General features: G+C 32.7%; 2 protein-coding genes across 2 annotated transcripts; one reads left to right on the forward strand and one right to left on the reverse strand.

Annotated features, from left to right (window-relative positions):
• Positions 1–2,282: 2,282 nt before the first annotated feature.
• LOC113868918 (binding partner of ACD11 1-like) lies at positions 2,283–5,873 on the forward strand. Its single transcript, XM_027504916.1, has 7 exons — positions 2,283–2,404; positions 2,932–3,015; positions 3,872–3,975; positions 4,073–4,148; positions 4,338–4,421; positions 5,051–5,697; positions 5,761–5,873. The coding sequence occupies exons 1-6, from the start codon at positions 2,399–2,401 to the stop codon at positions 5,624–5,626; spliced, it is 930 nt and encodes a 309-aa protein (XP_027360717.1). The 5' UTR covers positions 2,283–2,398; the 3' UTR covers positions 5,627–5,697; positions 5,761–5,873.
• Positions 5,874–6,800: 927 nt separating this feature from the next.
• LOC113869325 (cyclin-SDS) lies at positions 6,801–11,876 on the reverse strand. The gene is made up of 7 exons (XM_027505597.1): positions 10,881–11,876; positions 10,584–10,751; positions 8,873–9,039; positions 8,212–8,340; positions 7,688–7,865; positions 7,176–7,220; positions 6,801–6,905 (listed from the first exon to the last, which is right to left on the reverse strand). Exons 1-7 carry the CDS (start codon positions 11,874–11,876, stop codon positions 6,876–6,878), a joined length of 1,713 nt encoding a protein of 570 aa, XP_027361398.1. The 3' UTR covers positions 6,801–6,875.
• Between the last annotated feature and the right edge of the window lie 10,286 nt (positions 11,877–22,162).

Consider the following 22,162-nt stretch of genomic DNA (forward strand, 5'->3'; position numbering starts at 1 on the left):
TGAAGTTTGGACTTGTATTGGATTACTTATGAATTTTACAATTTGCTTCATGAAATCTATAAATTTCTTATCAATAACCATGTCCTTGTGATTGATTGCTCTCTTGAAATAGAGATGTTATAATGTACCTGTTGGACAACTATTGGCTATGAAATTGTTGTGTTTGTATTTGTGATGGTGAAAGAGGTTGAATACGCCACAATACAGGCAATGAGCAAATAGTGTTAGTCTAACTATAGGAGATAGGAGAATACCCAAGACTTACATGGGACCAAGTCTAGCTAACTTGTGTCGTAGGCAGTGAGAACTTTGCTAGCCTATCCTGACAGGCACTAGAGCATACCGATATTAGTTTGAGTGCGGGCTGCTAGTAGTGATCATAAAATGAGAATTGTGTACTTATGTTCTGTCTCCGATAAAAAGAAAAGATATACCTATGACACTAGCCGGATTACAGACACAAAACTCCCAATCTCAACCTGAAATTAAAATGTTGGATAATTAATTAATTGCTCCATGGAGAACTAACAAACAAAAGACATTGAATGATTGTTACTTGATGCTTGAATGTTGTTTCATTCATTTAAGCAAATATATTGTTTAATGCTTGATATAATTGATGTCTAAATGACGCTTTATTCATTTAAACATGAGTATTGCCCATTAGGTTGTTTATGAATATCTGTACTCACCCCTATCTTTTTCTATGATATGTCCAATATGTATATGGATGCAAAATGAGTAGAAGTGTACCAACCACCCCTGCGCGTACCATGACCTTTAGTATTGGAACTGGGGAATGAAGTTTCAATGACTCTAACCAGACCATCATATTTCAAGGCTTTATTTCCTTAACTATATCTACTATCAATAATCCCTACATTAGTCTTACTATTATACAGGGAGAAGTTAGAATGGAGCTACCTTTTCCTGTCTGCCATGTAGCTGCATACCTTGGCATTAATCTCGATCCTCCTCTAGAGGGGTTGGATGAATGAGGAAGGAGTCAAGAGGAGAGGAGAAGTTTAGTTTATTTATGTATTATGTGTTGTATACTTCCCTAGATTGTTATCCTTCCTTGTAAGGTTTCATAGTTAAACAATTTGGAAAATAATTTAGATGATCTGTAATATTATATTATGTATATATATAAAGCATGTTGATGTGTATTCATTTAGAATTAAGTAGTTGATAAATGCTTTAATTTATTCCTTACTCATCATAAGAAATGGGATGATATTGAAAAATACCTATTAAAAATAGGGACGTCTCACTCTGCCCCACACTCCCATCACCACCACCCCTCTCCCCCACCCACTCCTATTCCTCCATCTACACCACCCCCTTCTCCTTCTCGACCACCCATTTCCCTCACCCCTTCCCCACATCCTTCTCCCTCCAACACCCACACTCCTATCTCCCTCCAATACTCACACTCATTTCTCACATCCGCACCACCCTTCTCCTTTCTCCACATCCATTTCTCTCCGACACCTACACTCTTACCACCATCCCCACCACCCTCTCCCCCACCCCAAACAAAATCCAACACATTAAACTTCTCTGCTAGCTCAACAGTGTCCACAACCATCTTTCTCACATCTGTCATGTCACCATCATTCTCATGGCAAGTTGGCAATATTGTGAGAGTGAGCGAGGGGGAAGGGGAGGGAGAAATTGCGGAGAAGAAAGAAAGTTAGAAAGACTTTTATGTAGTTATGTAAAATATGTTTATGAACTTATTTGTAAATTAATTTTAAATAAAAAATAATAAACGACGTGACATGCCACATAGGCTGTGATTAGGTCTCGAGATTGCCACGTAAAGTGATAAGTTAATTCTTTGTTAACTAGCTCAACACTTAATAGAAAGGAGGTTAACAGTAAGATTTAAATCCTAAATTTTTAACTTTTCAAAGACTACATCTTAACAAAAAATTTATAGAAACTTATCACAAAATGACTTACATTTATGAGGATCAATAACATATTTAAGCCACTATTATATTAATAAAAATTATTAACTTTTACAATAAGTAATTTAAAAATTATATTTTTTGTATACTAGTTAATTGTTCGTTAAATATGTTAATATAACATAATATGAAAATTAAAATAATTAATTATATACAATTAAATTTTTATATATTTAAAATTAATTCTAAGAAGTGAGGATGACAAAATATTTTGTTTTTTTTTGGGAACACAATTTCTCTTTCTTAGTTGGTAAGAAGATAGCGCGTTGGTTACATAAATTTACCCACAGCCACTCAGATGACAGCAAATAACATGAATGATTACACCCAACACAAACTAACTCAATCCTGTTCCGTTCCGTTTCGTTCAATTTTGCTTTTTTCCGCCGTTGCTTGTCACAAAATACATTGTACCATCCGAAATGTCGGTGAGTCTCAACCTTTCAAATCTTTTTTCCTCAGATCCACTGTTCGTTTCAGATCCTATCTGGGTTTCTTCTCTTCTAATTTCTTCATACCTGATTGTCTTGTGTTGCCTCAATGGCAAGTGGGAACTATACCATTACCTTGAATCTTCATTAATATTTATCTATTAACAATGAGTGGTTTAGATGTTGACTTGTTTTAGTTATGAATATAAATGCACTTCTTGGATTACTAAAAGGTGCTACTTTGGAATTTTGGATCTACAACCTTTGCTTTTGGATCTATTTGAAGTGGTTGTACTATTGTTCTTCCCTCTAAGAAAGAGCAAACTGTGTGTGTTGAATTGAATCATTTTTGGGATGTTTTGTTTGCTATTTGGACAATGTCCATCAATGGTTGTTAATGTTGATGTGATTTTATGCAGTTCCATTAGGTGAATATGTTTACAAATTCTCATGCCATTTGATTCCCCTCTTTTTAAGAGGAAACTATCCCATTCATTTGTTTCAAGTTAACAATTTATGTGCAGGCCCCTGTGGACCCTGCTGACCAAAGAGTTGAAGCTATTCCCCTATCCGTAGCTACACCAAATTGGACTATTCATGTTTCAGATGTGAGGGAGAAAATTTTACTTTGTTTCATTGGTTAGCATTATAATTGTAGAATACATGATCCAGCAATTAATATTATAGTTCCAGTGTGAATTCCTGGTCACAGCCATATGAGTTTGCCCACCTTTAACACTAAAAACTGTGCCAGAAATAATAACAGCATTTGAAAACTACTGATAGATATAGTTAAGGTATTAAAATAGAAATTACTTCACGAAAAGTTGAAGCATTTAATAGCTTGAAAATCCCAAAAGCATTTCATTAGGATACACATTTACTAAACAGCCTCACAATTATTAGATATTCCAATGCTAATTCCAAGTTCATACAACTAGGGACCCAGAATGACTTGAATACTATTTCATTTTTGTTTTGTTTTGTTTGGCAAGTTGTGTTTTCTGATATATTATAATCTTGGTTACTTTATTATCTGTTCCCTACAATCCTTTGTTGATATTGTATTAGTGACAATGATAGAACTGGTATAGAATTACTGAAAAGAACTTCTGAATTATATTAAGAAAACCCTAATTCCCAGACCAGTACCAAACTGATAGTGATTTAGAATTAAGTGAAGGAATTACATAGGATTACAACTGGAATTATTCGAGAGAATCCCACTCTCCAAGCCTTCCCAGTTACCAATTACAAAAACATAACTACTTCATTAATCCATCACATGACTATTTATAATGATACTAATACAAAATTACAGTTGTCATAATCACTAAAACGGCTAGTTATTGAATTTCCTGTTTATTCCCTTCCTCTTCTTTCTATTGTACACTTTTGTGAACCTATCAGACAAATCCCTTCATGGTGAAATTTTCAAGTTTATTCCATTTGGGTCTCTTACAGATAAGAACAGTTAAGGTTAGTAACATATCATTGATTACTTCCAAGAAGGACATTGAAGAATTCTTTTCATTCTCAGGTGATATTCGATATATTGAGATGCAAAGGTCAGAGCACTTGTAACGCTATATTCATTTCTTGTGATCATTATTGTTTAAACATTTACACAAATTTCACCCTTCTCTTTGGTTTGTAATTCTACAGGGAAACTGATCGCACTCAGGTTGCTTATGTTACATTTAAGGATACACAGGGAGCAGACACAGCAATTCTCTTGACGGTATGTTTTTGTGCAAATAATTTTTGCTTCAAAAACTTTGCAATTCATAATAATGAATGGTTTACCAATGTGTCTTATTAATCCTTTCAATCCCTGAAAGTGATAAAAATAACATAAGAACACATACTTTTAGTTGATTTGTTTTTTTTTTTTTTAAAGTGTGTACTTAATCTTCAATTTTTTATTTAGGGGTCCAAAATAGGTGATCTTTATGTCACCATCACACCTGTGGAGAAGTACCAGCTTCCGCCTGAAGCTCTTCCCTCAAGTCCAGTGAGTAAATTAATCGTTAATTTAAATTCTGTCTTATTTTGCACATGCAATGGAGTTCATCATGCACCACTGTCTTGCTACTAAATTACTAATACATTTATATGATAGTGAAATGTGCATACGAACACTTTCTGAACTTGGTTGTGCGATGCGTCCCAATCGATTGAACTTTGCCCCGTTAAACCATTTTAGAATAAGTTTAGATTAATAACTAAAGCTAAATAGCTATACTGTGGGAGTTGTATTTGGTGCTCAAGTGAGATATAATGTAAACTGTTCTAATTGAACAGGATTTCTATATTATTTTCACACTATTCTCTCTAAGGAATACACTAAAAAGAAACAGCAATGTGGAACAGAATAACAGCCTAGATACACTCCTAGAAGTTATAAACTAACTAAAAATGTGATAACTTAACAGCTTAGAAAAAATAATTAATATAATCAACATAAACATTGTTACTATACAGATTTGAAGGGGACTTTTAGATCATTTAGTTAGATCTAGATGCACAATCTCTAAATGTGTATCCTATTTCTTTCTCTCCACTGCATTGGTATTTCTTTACTGTCATATTCCAAGTACCTATAAATTTTCTAATCTACATTGTACAATGCTCTCTCAATAGACAAATGAAAGTGTTGCTGCCATTAAGAAGGCTGAGGATGTAATGAGCACCATGCTTGCTAAGGGTTTCATTTTAGGAAAGGATGCGATCAACAAGGCAAAATCCTTTGATGAACGTCATCAGTTGACCTCAAATGCTTCTTCCACAGTTGCTTCCATTGATCGTAGAATGGGTTTAAGTGATAAACTAAGTATCGGAACAGCTATTGTCAATGAGAAGGTGAGAGAGATGGATGAAAAGTATCAGCTTTCTGGAATGACAAAGTCTGCTATTGCTGTTGCGGAGCAAAAGGCAAGTAGTGCGGGATCTGCTATCATGAGTAATTCTTACGTATTAACTGGAGCTTCATGGTTCTCTAGTGCCTTTACTGCTATTGCAAAGGCAGCTGGGGATGTCAGCACAATGACCAAGGAGAAGGTTGAACAAGCTGAGGGGGAAAGGAACGAGATCATTTACAATGAAAGGAAAGGAACTGTTGATGGATTTGCAAAGATGCAATTTGAGGAGTCTTCAGCTGTGGGGCCTGCAGTAGTTCCTGTTAATTCAGATGATGATAGTAAGCTGGCAATTATGTAATGAGTTAACTCACAATCCTTTACATGCACAGTTGGATTATTTAGTTAGCATAATTATTTTCAGACTTCAGTTGCTGCAAGTTTGATGTAGGATGATAAATATTGTTGATTGTTATAGTGATGCAAAGGTTTGTCTGACAGGTGTGATTCATTATTATGGTCAACATTCATGTAAAATAGTTATTTGTTATTGTCTTTTTCTATTTTTAACTTGTTGAGTTTCTTCATTCATTTCTCTCTGTACTCATTTTTGTTGGAGGGGTTTTAAAATGACCATTATCATTTATATAATTTAATTTTGCAGTCTATGTTTTACTGTCATCATTTTCCTTTACAATGAAAGAAAGGTTATATAACTCTGCTCTTCACATCTATATTTGTCTGTCTTCTTGCTTTAGATTGTTTTTGAATTGCAAGTTCTTGAATTCTTAGGCTCCTGATGACAGCTCAGTTGATGGCTTCAACGCTATGAAATTTACTTTAGTTTTCCTTCATTTTTGCTTCCTCAGGCAACAATAGTTTTATACATGGCTCAAATTCTTTGTAAACTTCACAAATCACAATTGTTTTATTGTAGTTTTAACAATTGTACGTCTCTTGGCCCTTGATTCTGCTACTGATATTCATCTGCAATGCTTGTTGCATGCAGCAATACACATAATTGTCATTCTGTGATTAACCTAAAGGCGGTAATTTTCTGTATTAATGTCGTTTAAACCTGCAGAAGCTAACATTGCTCTCTTAATTAATCCCTATACATATCTTTGGAAATAAATTTAATATAAAATCTAAGCATTTTGGACCATGGTGCTTTAATGCTGTGTAATTAATTAAAATTCAAAAAGTGACCAAATATGATAGAAGTCTGGAGGAATTGACAAAAGATAGTGTCTGTTTGAAGAAAGAATCATGTTTGATGCAAGTTAAACTTTTGTAAAACCCTGTAATATATTTGTAGGTCATTAACAGTTAGCACCTGAATTTTCTGCCCCTTTGTTAGGTTTTCACAGATTCCAAAAAATGTGTATAAATTTTTCTCTATGTCAATATACAGACCAGGCAATATAGTTAGTTACATGGGAAAAAGAATGGAATTTCCTTCCTCTCAGGTAGGCAAACTCTCGGAATTTATTTAGTTTTAACGATGAATCAGCCAGGCAAAAGAAAGCTATATGTCTTCAAATTGTTCGGAATGATCGCCACTAAACCGAATGGTATAGCCAATTGTCTCCAACCCGACTAGTATGTTATCATAGATAGCGCAACAACCACTCCAGGCTCTGTTGAAGTAAATAAAACATCAAGTTTCATGTTAAATACATGAATGATGCTAATAATTGGGGAAAAATTGAGTGAGAAAAGGATATATTTAATTATAATTGCTGTGAGGGGCTTTCCTCGGCATTACAATCGAAATGATTAATTTCATAATGCTTGTGGGCTTTTTCATCATGACATTTCAGGTTGATGTTTCTTCTTTTTACTGGTTTTAACCTCAAACCAAAAGAAAAAGTAGTGTGACAAAATTACAATAAATAGGACTATCATACCTCTATGCATTCATGCAAATTCTCATCTTTCGATCTAACGTGGATCTGCAAAATCACAAGTTAATTATCAACATGACATTCCATTCACAATCTTTACTCGAAGGTCTATGGACATTACAGGAATCCAGTCCAAAGAAAAATTGAAACATTGAGCATTCAGAAAAGGCACCCACAGCCCTGCAGGTATGCTAAGTGTTTTCACAATCTAAGTGCAAATCATACCATTGAAATACCATTGTCCTCCATTTTGATCAATTGTATTTATACTAAAATTACAATGATGTATATCTGTTTGCTTCAGCTATTAGTCGTTTATTTTTGCTAGCTCTATAAAACAGCTTTTGAAAAATAAACGATTATATTTTAAAATCTATTACCAAACATAGGATCCAAATTAAACTGAAGCGTGTAACCCTGTCATTTAATATCCAAATTAAGGTTTACCACCTTGACTTTGATGTCGCATTTAATATCCAAATAAAGCGTTAGTTCTGTATCGCAATAATAATTACCCCTATCACTTTGTGGGATGCATTTTGATTGACTTCAAGACAAGCAAGGATTACAAGTGCTGCAGCAACTGTTGAGGGCCAGTAGCACAGCCGCTCATGAGCTGACAGTGCCAGCACTGCAAGATACTTGACCCTCTTCTCTATGATTCCATCAGCATTAGCTGCTTTTAAGTAAAACCTGTAAAATTATAAGAGTGTGCATTTTAGATGAAATTATAAACAAAAGGACTAGTAGAACTCAATTTTCCTTGTCATGCAATAGCGGTCTAAGTCTTTCTTAGTGGTGCTATGTGATGTTACGGTTACAAAATTTTCTATTGATATTTAAATTATTCAGAGTTTTATGGCAAAAAAACAAATCCCTTAATATAAAAATAAAAGCATAAGGCTTGGCTTAAGCCATTCATTTTAAAATTGAAATTGTTTCCCTGTAAGAAAGAAATTTTCGATTATGGGTATTACCTAATCTTTATGCAGATTTTCAGATCATATTCGTGCTGAGAGTCCAAAAAAATAAAGTATACCACAGGAAATTGTAGATGGTAGGCAGAAAGCACTGAAACTTGAGCACGTCCTGCACCATCCATTCCATAGCTACCACCTCCATTCTACTGTATACACTGCTTCCTACGTAGAAATATTTTTGCCCCACTCTGTAGTGCCAACAAAAGAGTTTCAGTTATTCATTTGAATATAACTTCGATGAATTTGATTGAAATAAAAAAATGTTTAATTCCGTTGATTCTCACTTCCCAAAGTTATACGAGAGGCATGCATTTATCGATGTATAGAGAGTTAAATACATTACGAGCGGGTGTGACTCACTTTTTAACTCTATTCATGGGATATTAAACCTTACAAAATTTAGTATTTTTTTATTTTAACCTAAATTTCAAGGGAGCCAATAAGTTACTGAACAAATTTATGTAAAAAATTTGATAGTTTGAAACTACAGGGGTATTTGTAATTTAACCACACAATGCATGATTAACGAGGATAAATGAACTCGAACTGCAGTAACTAAAATTTTAATCTCAAGACCGTTACTAGCCAATCAATTGACATTCGGGCAATCCAAGACCGGTAAAGAGACAGATGGTTACATTTTTAACCAAATAACTAGGATGTTAACCCAAAAAAAAAAAAAACTAGGATGGGAAGAAATGTAAAGATTAAAAGATGGACCTGTTATATTGCTGGTTTTCTTCGATCCTGGTCGCTAACGTGAGGCAGGCTATTCCACCAATTTGAAGGTTTCTTTTAGCTTTGAAGTATCCTTCGCTTAGGAAACGGTCAAGTAGGTTGACTCCAAGAAACATTGTCTCTTGTCGAAGCTGTTTTCGATAAGATTGCTGCCAAATTTCAAAGATGAAGCATTTTAAACAGACTCAACTAGCAATTCAACGACCAGCAACTTCCACAGATGCAGCATTTTGATAGAAAAAGTTGTGAACTAAATGTAAATGGGGGTTCGCATACAATATTCTTTTTAAATGTTTGTTGGCGGAGACTGAATATTGGTTAGCAAAATATATAAGCTCTATATAGCTAAAAAACAATTATACATTCATGATTAGTCTCGCTGTCTGAAACAGGAGCCAGGTGCATCTGTCAAAAGGAAAGTATTATGGTAATTACATCATAAAAAAATAATGACAACGATAAAATAACAACATCAAGAATAAATTGACACCACGACAATTGCTGATGATGGATACACCGAAATATTTTCGCACTTTGTAGGATGTTCTAATAATAAAACGACAAGATAATATTATACATCTATTTCACAAAAGGGATGCGAAAACATTATTACTCTTCAATTAATATTTATTTATAATGTCTTTCTAATGGAAATGTCAAATTAATATTTATATATAATGTCTTTCTAATGGAAATGTCGAATTAATATTTATATATAATATTTATTTATAAGATTTATAAATTTTCTTATTCGTAATTTTTACATTTTTTATTCATTAAATCAGTCATTTTATAAATTTGTATTCTTAATTTAACTAAAATATATTGATAATATAGAAAAATGTATACTATAATTTAATGTCAGTAAGAATAATTGACTTTTTTTAAAATTACAATTACCATATATTTTAATTAATTAATAATATAAAAAATTTTACACTCGCTATACATCAAACAATATATTCCTTTTCCTTATCTATTTTATTATTGTAGAATAAATTATTAAAAAAACACGTGTCACTTAAATTAATGATGCGACTTGTGTAATTAGCTAGACTTTGAATGTTAGCAATTGGTTGGGGAGAGGAATAACCAGAAGTAAAGAACTTCTTCCCATCTATGGTAGTTCTCTAACTTCTCTTCATTTTTTTTGCGGTCAAGTAAATGGCAAAGCCAAATCTATCTTGGAGAACCCCAAAGGAACTACCCACATGCACGAATACGAGAAAGTGCGTTGCGTCAGCGTGCCCGACGATACAGGGATCACTAACGTACGCATCGGTCATCCAAAAGAATCTGACGTGTCACGAGACAATTGGAAGCCAGTAACCATAATCCAACAACTGGATTGTACACTGTTTACTTTCTAACTGAATCAGGTTTGGTCCATATCACTCTTCAAACGTGTTCTCTCTCGGGCAATCGAAAAACGAAAACACAACATATAATATTTTGGTCTAGAAACAACTTAATACAGAACGATTAATTATATATTTCTAAATAAATAATTAAAAATAACTAGTAGCCAATCAGCAAAGCATAAATTGGGCTTAACCCTGTTACATTTTCAATCCTAGCAAATTAATTTGTTGGGGCACAAAACTATATAAAAGTGAATTTCTATATAAAACGGCATGATCATCACTGTCGTTCTCGTAATAATAGGCTTGGAATTAGTTTTAGAACAACCTACCTCAACCATCCAGTGAACCATTTGCTCGCGTTGCTGAAGCACGATCTCTCCGAATTCGGTGGTAGAGAAATATCTTTCACCGTAATTCCACAGGAAGACATGTCTTCTTTCTCTCTTTCTCAGCATCTGGTAGCTCTCTTCGTCATCCGAATCTTGGAACCTCGCAAACTAAAATCAGATATATGAACCGAAAATAACAACTCTGAATAACAAAAACGAAACGAGACTGCACATATTTCTAATAGGACTAGTAAGTAATTTCAAATTCTGAAGAAGCGAAAGCGAACATACTTTGACTCGAAGAGAAGCCTCATTGAGGATGTTTGGAGAAGCAATAATAACTGGTGAAGCGAGAGTCAAGAATTCCTGCCGGTACTTGAGGAACAGCGAGTACGTCGGTGAAGGAGTTTCTCCAACGGAGCCCTCAGAAAATTGGCTTCCAGAGTCCATGAACAGAGATGGAGTGTAATCTGAAAGCTCTAGCTGTGAACATTCTGGGAAAATATCAGAGTGAAGGTCAGAGAACACAGTTCCCTGGCTGGAGCAGTACTCCGATTGGTCGTCGCAGTACGAAAATCGCAATTGCTCAGAGCAAGCGAGATCCGAAACGGCGTCGTAGTTATTTGAATCCTGCTTTATCATTGATTGCGCTATTAAATCCACGCAATTATCCTGAGAGTATTCCGATTCCGATGCTCTGTTTACCTTGCCTCTGTTCTTTTCCCCCTCAAATGACGCCGCACGAACACCGCAACTCAATGAGACGACGTCGTTTAGATTTAAATCGGAAGACATTTTGAAATTTCCGTTACCGGACTTAGAATTAAATTGCTCCTCCCAAGTAATCTCTGATTTAGCGCAAGCTTCCGAAACGTCGTCGTTTTCTTTCGCATTCTTACTTTCTTTACTGCTCCTGAACTTCAATACCAAGCTTCTGCTTCGTTCGTGAACTCTAGAATTGGAATCCACGCACGACGACTCTGACACCTCCTCGAATCTCCGATTCCTCGAGGAATCGCTTGAGGTTCTGTTCCTTGAGTTTGTCTTTCCCTTGCCGGTGAACACAGCGGAAGCTATGCTGGAATTGCATGAAACTTCACAGGCTGCAAAGTCAGAGCCGGAGCTCGAATCGATGGAGAAACGAGGATTGTCGCCTGAAATGCCGACGAGAAGCACCGGCGAGATCTGGTGCCTACGCCGGCGAGGAAGCTTCGACCGAAGCTTCTTGTTAATGGTGCGCGAAGGTGGTTCAGGATGGAGTTTACGCTTCAATTTTCTCGATCGGGTTGTCATTGTTGTTTGATTACCGAAAAACGCTGAGAAAATTCCAGCGTTGAATCGTAGCAGTAATGATAGTGTGTGGGAAGTGTGCTTCAAGCTGGGACGGTTACGGGAGTTGTGGGATTGAAGAAAAAACGAGGGAGAGGGGTATTTATACGGTACGGTCCCACGTAATGCGTTTTCCGTGCACCACGTCCACACTGTTGATATCCTGGAACTAGAACTGATACTACTAAGAGTTGTTCGGGAAATTCATAAATTATTTTTTTAAGTGTTTTAATTTGATAAATACTATTATTTTGGGTTATATAAGTGATAGTTTAGAATTTGATGATTTTGCGATAGTAATAACAAGTTGCGAAATGTACATTTGCACGACCTAGAACCCAATTGTTTAAGAAGATTGTTACAGTTATTTTGAATGGTTGATACCAAAACACATTCGGCAATCATTTGATTTTCGTTGCAACTGTAAAATAAAATATCTTCAATAACGTATATTTTGTTCTACCTTAACTTGCTCTCGAATTTAAATTTGAATATGAATATATATTTATTTATTTATTAATGTTAAAATAAATATAAATTCATTGGAATATAAATTTAAAATGCTATTAGTTCTTATCTGTTAATTTATGATGAACTGTAATATTTATTCTTTGTTATAATTGGAACTTAAAAAAAAATTACATTATCATTAAGAACGTTCGCAAGCTGGATGAATCTAAAAATCAAAGAGTGGAAAATAATTAAATTATAACATTTATAATTATATATATATATATATATATATATATATATTAAAGGTAACTTTTCTTATGTTTAATAATGAAGAAAATCAATTATTTATTAATGATATTAAATCTTACAAATATATTTAATTATATTAATAAAATAACACAATTACATATATAATTTTAGTAAAAATATATTTTTGGGAGAGGGAGGGATACGCTCTTGCTTACAAGTTTTATCCTTGCAACTTTAGAACATAATTCTTCTTATCTCTTCATAATTTATCCTCAATATTTCAAAAATATTCACCATATCTAGTTGTGTGACCTGGATCGGTTCCGAATTAAATTGAATGAAAAACTAAAAAAATAAATAAAAGGTTAATGCCGTCATAGAATATGTTGTTTCGTATAACTAATTAACTACTCTGCGTATCACGTTTACACACAGATTATAATAGTTATAACTTTATAAAACAACAATTCATTTAATTTTTTATATAAATAAGATGGCTAAGAAATGTAAAGTCATACTAAAGTAATAGATAAGGGATTAAATGGATATTTATTCTCGAATCAGAGACTTTCTTTGTAAAGGTTCAAAGTAATTGGTTTTTATTGATTAAGAAGTGTATTGGGTAACAGGAAATGGTTAGTGTGACAGCAATGGGCATGTAATAGATAAGAGAGATAAAGTGCATTATAACAGAAGATCACACGTATAACAGAAAGAGATAAATATACAATCCTAAGAGAATACTCCAAAGGTGTGTGGCGGTGCAAACAATGGTTTCGTGAGAAGATGAACAAGCTGATGCTAAACAATTGCTTCTTTCATTGTTTATTGCTTCTTGCATGACCGTGAAATAGATTATGTAGGCAGTGTTAAACTTACGGTCACAGAATAAATGTTACATAGTTGAAAGAGATATGGCTTACGGAATTAAATGTTCTTTACAATGGTACTACACTGTATCTACAGGTTCTATCATCCCCATTTGTTAATAAAATATTATTGGTTGATTCTTGACATTTTTATTTTTTCTATACATTTTTATTCTTTGACACAAATTGCATTAACTTCTGGTGTTTAATTTTTTTTTATTTAGCTTTTCATTTATAAAAAGTGGAGTAGTGAGAATTTTGCAAATTGTTTATTTTAAATTTTTATTCTTTTTTTTCTTCACTTTACCTCAATATTAAAGACTAGTTTATCAAGTTAAGTTCAATAAGTTCAAATGTCTTCATTATATTTTTTATAAATTTTTTTATCATTGCTATATTACTCTTTCTAATCATTATTAATAGGTGAATTAGTAATCAATTATGTTGTACTATATTCAAGAAATTTGCTTTAAATCGTATAAAATCTTTCTCAATCATAATACTTTGTCTCTAATGTCTTTGCTTACAAAATTTTGTGGTTGCCCAATATAAACTTTTTATTGTACTCCATTGAGAAAATTGAACTTGATATCTAGTTTATAAATATTCTAACTTTTTTGTATCACAATAGCTATTAAGACTAATTGTATCTAGACAAGCTATTGAAAAAAAATGTTGAATTATAATAAAATTTATATTATTGAAAATATCCCTTAACTATTAGTTTAATCTTGTGCTTTTATAAAATACCATTAAGGTTGAGTTTTGTCTTATAAACTTATTTCACCCTGATAATATCATTAGCTTTTAGATTGTCTATTAGCTTCCTATGTTATATTTCTCAATTATGACAAAATTATATATATATATATATATATATATATATATATATATATATATCACAAAGTCTCGTTGTAGCGAGAGAGATTCTCATGTAGTTAAAATGATAAATAATAAAGAAAAATTACTGTATATTTTTTTCGCTTTAACAAGGAAGTCACAAATTTGAGAGGTATTTAAGGGTTTTCTAATTATAATCTTCCATTACAAACCAAGTTATCATTTCTCTCTGATTTCTCATATCTTTTCTCTCTAAGAAACCTCCCTTAAATCTCGATCCTCTCTTGAATCCAAACTTGGATGTTTGTTCCCATCAACTCTAAGTAAGTTTGGCAGAGCTTAGTTTTCTGAACTCTGTTCTATTTTTCTACTTTCTCTCTTCTTAAAAGTGCTCTCTTTTTGTTATATATAAGAAAAATCTTGGTCCTTGGATAGTATCTCCTATCATAACATTGCGTTTGTGAACATACAATTTTGTCCGTTTGATTAATTAAACTGTTTAAATATAATTTTTGGATGCGTATGTTAGTCCAAAATAAGAATTATATTTTTAAATAGGATCTGTAACATAAATAATTTTTAAAATGACATAAAATAAAGAAAATAAAATTACAATAAATAAAATACATATAAAATAAAATAGAAATAAAAATCCTCTTCTAAAAATAATTCAGTAATATTTACTTTAATAAAATTCATAATAACATAGTAGAATAATATATTATTCATCTTATAACAGAAAAACAACAAATTAAGATAAAAATAATGTTTTGTACTTGAAAATCTCAATATGCAATTTTAAATCTGCATGTTTCCTTAATTGTTTTCTTCGTTTTAATCTTATCCTTATATATATATATATATATATATATATTCATCAATGAAATTTCACTTATTCTCTATTAACATGACATAATTTTGTATGTTTCAATTAAAACAATCTTTTGATTACAATAAAAATCCTATTTCACAATAACGTTGGGATGTTATTATTTTTCCCTTTTCTTTTGTTATTAAAAAGTTGTTATAGAGATAAATATATATTGTATTAAGTTATCTTGATTTTATAAAAAACTAAATAAATAAATTTTACTTCAAAAGTAAAAAATTTAAATAAAAATTCTTGATTATAATTTCTTTTATGTTTTTTTTTAAAAGCAAAATGAATAAATAATTTTTTTCTTCACACAATAATTAATAATTATGATATATAGATCACTTTAACATTCACATACAAGAATTTTTGTCAAATTTTATGATAAAGTAAATAAACAATTTTTTTTTAAAAGTTAAATACAAATAAAATTCCTCAATAACAATTTCTTTAAATTTTTAAATAAAATATAAATAAATTATTTTTTTAATTCATACAATGATTTATAATAATAATGTATAGATTACTCTATCATTCGTATATTATAAAAGCAAAGGGTATTAGTTTAGCTATGCTATCTAATATCCTGTATATGTGAATTTTCTAAATGAAACAACTAAATATAATGATGTATAAATTGCTCTATCATTCACAAAGTATATGACCATAAAAATATTATTTTTTATAAAACTAAAAATAAATCTTTCTCTAAATCATTTTAATGCCCTTAAAGGGCAATTTCCATTTTTCAAATACCTTTCAAAAAGGTAATTTTTTTTTCTTTAGAACTACGTAGCCCTGATTTCCTTAGAGCACTAAGGAATACGTAAGAGCAGGGATCATAACCTATTGGGTCCAATTACTTTGAAACCATTTTTTCTTCCTATTATTTAAAGAATATTGTAACATCCTCATTTTTTCTCTCTTCCATGTTCACGTGTGTAATGCGATTGTTCCTTTTTTCTCAAAGATAATTCAATGTATTTTACAAAATTTTATGATTTTATTTAAATAAATTTTGAGATAAAAGTATTTATCTTATTTCGTTCAAATAATTCATTGGTATGTGTTTATTTTTTTTATGGATCTCAATGTTTTGGATTGTTTAGAAATCCTATAATTATATTTGAGTTGCAAATGTTATACAAACCAACAAAGGTGGTGCAATAGTAGAAGGGTTAGTTCTTAGTCTGGAGTTGAAAGTCTCTAAGTTCAAACCTCAGCAAGGTAGATTTTGCTTTAACAAGGTTTTTTAGAATTTTAATTCATAGAATGAATCGCAAAATGATATGACTGTCCTCAAAATATCATGCATGCATGAGATAGGTGGCAAAACCATAAGATAGGTGGCGATAGGTGGCAAAACCATATGATAAGTGGCAAGACCTTGCATGCATGATGCCATGTGTCAGCCACGTGTCAAAGAAGGAGAAGTCCTTGCATGCGTGATGCCATGTATCAGCCACGTGTTGAAGAAGGAGAAGCCCTTGCATGTGTGACACACGTGCAACCATGTGTTGAAAGGTGGCAAGATCATCCTTTGCATGAGTAACACATGTAGCCATATGTTGAAAGGTTGACAAAACCAAAATTTATTCTTTCTCCCGCCCATAAAGCTCTCTCACTCTTTTTTTTTTTTTTATTTCTATCTTTCTCACGGTTCCTCTCTTCTTCCTCACCAATCACCCTTACTCTTTGAACATCCAAGTAAGTGAAAAATCTTTTCAACCCAACTTGTTTTACTCAAAACATATATCGAATTCACAAGTTGTAGTAAAAACAAAATACCTTTCCAACAGTATATCGTGAGCTTAAATCTGACATCATTTGCCCTCTTAATCGCCTAGAATACGTGAACACCTTCATTTGTACATTTTTCTATAAAAATAGTGTAAAGAACCAATTTTTACGCCTTCTGTACTGACCTGCCCGGTGTTGGAAGGTCGAAAGGAGAAGTGTTATTAAGCTTTGAATGGAAGCCCCAATAAACGGCGACAACAACTCTAACTGTTCTAAGGTAGCGAAATTCCTTGTCGCATAAGTAGCGACCTACGCGAATGGTGTAACAATTGCCCCATTATCTTCGACATGAACCCGGTGAAATTGAATTCTCTGTGAAGATGCAGTCCATCTTGTTCCTTATTGTCTCAGCTTTCTGACGCACTTTGCGGCTCGTCAATCGGACTCTAATTGATTAAGATATGGGCAAAAAAATGGTGAGACATATGCAAAGTTCAAAGCTTCATAGAGAAAGTATGCATTTTTCACCTTGCATGAAATTTGTTCTGAATATTTCACTTGCTAAACCTCCTTGTTTTTAACATGACCTTATTTCTTCACATAGTACACTTCATTAGCTTTCCATAACCACTTTCGGTGTAAGATTTGGAGCAAAGATCAAGGAAAAAAACTATTTTTACCATGCTATAGCCGATTCTAAAAAATTTATGAAAACAATGAAAATAATGTGTTTTTAAATCTCTCTTCATCCAACTTTATGAACGTTCATAAACACTTATAATCCTTGTAATTAGATCTTTCCAACAAGCTATCTAAGCCCATTTTTAATCTCAATTGCTAAGTCAAAATGTCGGGACAAGCGGAGGTCTCATTTCAAAAATTAGCAGACACACTCTACATTAATGTGAGTGCTGCGAACAATTTGTATTTCCAAAAATTTGAATGAGCGCATCTTTATAAACATCAATGTCTTAGCTTTCAAATAAAATTGGTGGGACTTGGTTTGGATCACAAATTAATGAGATATGCAATTTTTAATGAAGCTGTCTTAGAATTGCATTTTCTCTACAAATAGCAGCAAAAGTCTTCTTTTTGAACTACTTGCATCCGATTTTATCGACATCCATTCACATACTTGTGTTCCTTATGATATAAATTTTCCATAAAGCCATCTTATGCATAATTTGATGTCTATTTGATCTTTTAATGACATGTATGAACTAATTATCTCAAATCTGCCAAAACAATCTATGACAACAGAAACACATCTTTGTAAAATCGTTATTCTGTACTATCTGTGTACATGGAAAATTATTTTAAGAACATCTCTATAATACTTAGGGTGTTGGTTTTCAAACCCTTTTTGCGGAACTCAATTTAAAGGTCATTTCCCCTTTTTTCGTCCACAACTCTTAAGTTGCCCAAAGTGGAATTCTGCAAAAAATATTTTTCTGAAATTGCATGCGGCAACAACTTTCTCTCAATTTCTAGAAAAATATGCATATGGAAAATGTTTCCTAACCATGTTCCTGTTTTTTAGGTTATATAACCTTTCTCACAAGGTATCCCAAGTTTGAATTAGATTCCATATGCTTCCCCAAAGAACGAGGATAAGTCAGCAACTCATTCTCTAAATCATGACTATTTTACCCTCTAATTGGTAAGTGTACTAAAACTTGAAATTCAGTTGTTTAGAACTAAACACCTTGTTGTACCGATACTATTTTTAGCTAACAAAAAATTATTTGACTTAGTTTAAAACCTCCTCTAATGAGCTTTGTGTTTATTTCCTTGAATGAGAAATGTGTTGGTACCTTCCACACTTCATTCTAATTCTAAATGCCTAAGTTATGGGCTCAATAGCAAGAACTGCTCAGAAAAGATGATTATCGATCCCGTTAAGAAAAAAGTGAGTACAACCCAAAAAAGGCTGGAAGTGGAGTGTCTTTCCTCACCAAACTGAGTTACTCTCAAAGGTGAGGGGGGAAGCTTTCATATGACTCGAGTTAGGAGTTAAGGGAATGGATAAGAATACATTTGATGAAATTATGAATATTATGTATGGTTGAAAGCTCTTGAAAATTCCTCACTCTCTTGAGTTTATAGACATGTATTTGATATTGAGATTGATATGTTTGCTTGTATTACTGTGGTGCACATGTATGTGTGAAATTATGTGATTGAATGCTATGTTAAGCAAAATTTCAGGGTAAGGTTTAGACTGCTAAACTTGATGAATACCAAGAAGAATGGAAATTGTCCCCTACAACATAACACTAAATACACCAAAGCTAGTTGAATGAACTACGCTATAAATTGACATGTATTTCTATCACCTAGTAAAATCAAACTAGACAATGCTAGATAGAAACACCTAGACACTTGATTCTTGATAATTTAGAAAAGGATATAACCCCTTAATTAAACTGTTGCTTAGAAAATACAACGAACTGACAAGTCCTATGACTTTAAGTCATGCTAAGTTTAATCACCTTAATCTATAATTTTATTTAAAACAAGTAATAAGAAAGAAATTGGACAAGTTTAACAGATATTTCAATAATGGATGAAAAAGGAAAGACAAAATGAAGCCTCGATTTAAACACTTTAGAAAATTTAATTGAATGTGGTATAGAATCAGAATAAAATGACTTAGGTTATGTTTGATGAAACACTAGTCACATTAACTATACCCATGGATTTAAAAAATAATAATAATGATATTAATAAATTTAAAGTCCTTATATATAGCAAAGTATCTGATGAAAAGATTGAATGAACTGCCATAAGAAAACTTAGACAAACTTAATGTAGGACGCCTACGAGAATGAAATCCACCTCTACTAGAGATGATTGAGGCATTGTGGTTTTGAATATGCTATTATTTGTATATGCATAAGTCTTGCACACATTGTGACATTTGGATATGAATGTGATGATTGCATGATTTTAAAGTCTGGTTTAGCACATGTGAATTGATGACCCATAGCTGGTTTAAAGCATGTAAAGATGCATAGGCAGGTGGATTGAGGCCCCCATTATGATTGTGAGACCCTGAAGGGGTATGTATGCGTTAATGAGAACGTATAGAGAGAATTGACATGTAAGTATGACCACACTATTGAGTCTAGCCACTTATATGTCTTGGACTTAAAATTCGTAATAGAACCTTAATGATTGAATCAAGGAGAGCAAATGTTTGTAAAAATCTAACATCTTTTCAATTATGAGTAGTGAACTAACTAGGTGGATAAAATTGGAAATTCAAAGAAAGAGACAAGGCTAGTGAGCTAAGGACCCTTAGTGGATGTGCTTGAAAGCATTGGTATAAGTATATGTCAATCTCTTGGGGAAATTGTCTGAATAGTTTGAACATGGAATGTTGATCCTGTATTTAAACCAATGCTTGAGTACGAGATGGGATGTCAATCCTGATTTGAATTGGCAGCTGTGTGCATGCTATGGAGATTGAGCTCCAAAAAGAAATGAATTATTCAGATGACAATGGGTGTGGATACCTCTCCCTTGTGAAGGAAGTCACGAGGTTATTTTATAACTGTTGTTGGTAAAAGATAAGGAGGACCTCGACGTCTAGGGGAGTTAATAGAGTTGGGCGGCTTATCAATAGCCCTATGAGTGTCCTAGGCCCCAAAACTCTGGCTGGGAGTCTCTACGCAATGCTCCTTTATCTTGACATTTTCTTGAGGCTTATCATGTTGGTCAAGCTAGATTAGTCAGTGGAGGTTCGAGTACCCACCATACATGCAAAATGTTTGCTGGCTAGTGAAACTCCTAATAACTTTCGATGATAGGAATGGATCCAAGAGTCACATGAGCATAACAAATGATTTTAAGCCAAACCAAAAGTCAGCATATGCATAAGTCCCATGCATTATGGTTTGGTATTGAATTGGAAGTATATGAGGTGCCTGCTTGCAAATGAATAAAATTATTTATATTATATTGGTTAAGTTGATTTTTGATAATCAATGTTTTACATAAGTTTATATTTTCTTCAGTTTATTTCTTTCCTTTCTTTCAGGTCCTAACTGCTTTTATGAGTATTTGAAAAGTCTCACCCCTCTCTTTTATTCATGTTTTGGAAATCTTTGATGTTGTGTCTAGAGGCACAGGTATACTCAAGGATTATAATAAGATTCTGTTAGCAAGATTGCTACAACCAGAAATACAGTTATGTCAGTCAGATCATGGTCGCACAAGGGGATTCCTGTGCACATATGGAATTCCATAGGTTAACAAGGGTTATTAGAGTCAATGGGTGAGTAATTATTTGATGTTAGATTTTGCCAAATTGGTATGATACTAGTTAAGGATTTAACATTCACCTTGTGAGCTAATGTGGTATGGGACGCATTAGATCCTTGGCATACAAGGTATAAAGTGGTATGAGATGCCTTATGCCTTGTCTGAATGTTAAGTCAATCTCTAGGACTACTAAGGAGGAAAGTTTGACAAGTTGGTTGTAATAGAAAGTATGTTTCCTTGATTAGAATATACATGTGACAAACTATATGAGAATAATTCACTAATAATAAGAACCAATTTAGGTTGTGCAAAAAAAAAAAAGCATTTTCGTCATTAGAAAAAGGTTGTTACAAATACAAACAAATAAAATATCAAATTTAGAAATGAAAAGAAACTTTATTTTTGCACAATTTAGGATAATTGTTTTTACAGACGTTGTGGGGTGCTAATACCTTCCTCATATGTAATTAGACTCTCAAACTCGAATTTGGCTAGCTGACCATTTTTTCTCTTTTTTTAAATTTTTCCAGGATTTTTTAAAAATCTCAGTTGGCAGCTCCTCTAATCTTTATTTTTCTTATTTCTCATTTTTTGTTTTGCCATTTTTTCTTGTCACGGGCCCAATTGCAACAAACTTTTCCTCTAAGTCTCGCGAAGAACATAGTCTCAGGACCTATTTCCAGGTAAGGAGAGTTGATCCCAAACCTTAAAGTCTCATTCATGCATCTTGGCTTAGAAAACTCAAACTACCTTATTTTAAATAGCAAAGTTATAAAGTTTTCTTAAAATTATATGGTTAAAAATGGACTTTTGAGTATGGAAGACCTATGGTATGGTTTAAGAATGAGTTTTTATGAATGTTTTCATAAAGGTGTTACTCAATATATATGTGTGTGTTGGAAAATGGAGAGTAGAAGATACTAAACTTTAGAATAGATGATTTTTATAAAGACTGAGAA

This window comes from Abrus precatorius, unplaced genomic scaffold, assembly GCF_003935025.1.
Source record: "Abrus precatorius isolate BTA unplaced genomic scaffold, Abrus_2018 Scaffold6, whole genome shotgun sequence".
Classification (NCBI taxonomy): Eukaryota; Viridiplantae; Streptophyta; class Magnoliopsida; order Fabales; family Fabaceae; genus Abrus; species Abrus precatorius.

Excerpts from the sequence above, each read along its gene's own strand:
- LOC113869325 (XM_027505597.1), bottom strand. The coding sequence starts at position 11,876 with ATGACAACCCGATCGAGAAAATTGAAGCGTAAACTCCATCCTGAACCA. Across the intron at positions 10,752-10,880 it reads TCAATGAGGCTTCTCTTCGA|TTTGCGAGGTTCCAAGATTC; the intron begins GTCAAAGTATGT and ends ATCTGATTTTAG. Across the intron at positions 7,221-7,687 it reads CATCCCACAAAGTGATAGGG|ATCCACGTTAGATCGAAAGA; the intron begins GTAATTATTATT and ends GTGATTTTGCAG.
- LOC113868918 (XM_027504916.1), top strand. Across the intron at positions 3,976-4,072 it reads CGATATATTGAGATGCAAAG|GGAAACTGATCGCACTCAGG; the intron begins GTCAGAGCACTT and ends GTAATTCTACAG. Across the intron at positions 4,422-5,050 it reads AAGCTCTTCCCTCAAGTCCA|ACAAATGAAAGTGTTGCTGC; the intron begins GTGAGTAAATTA and ends CTCTCTCAATAG.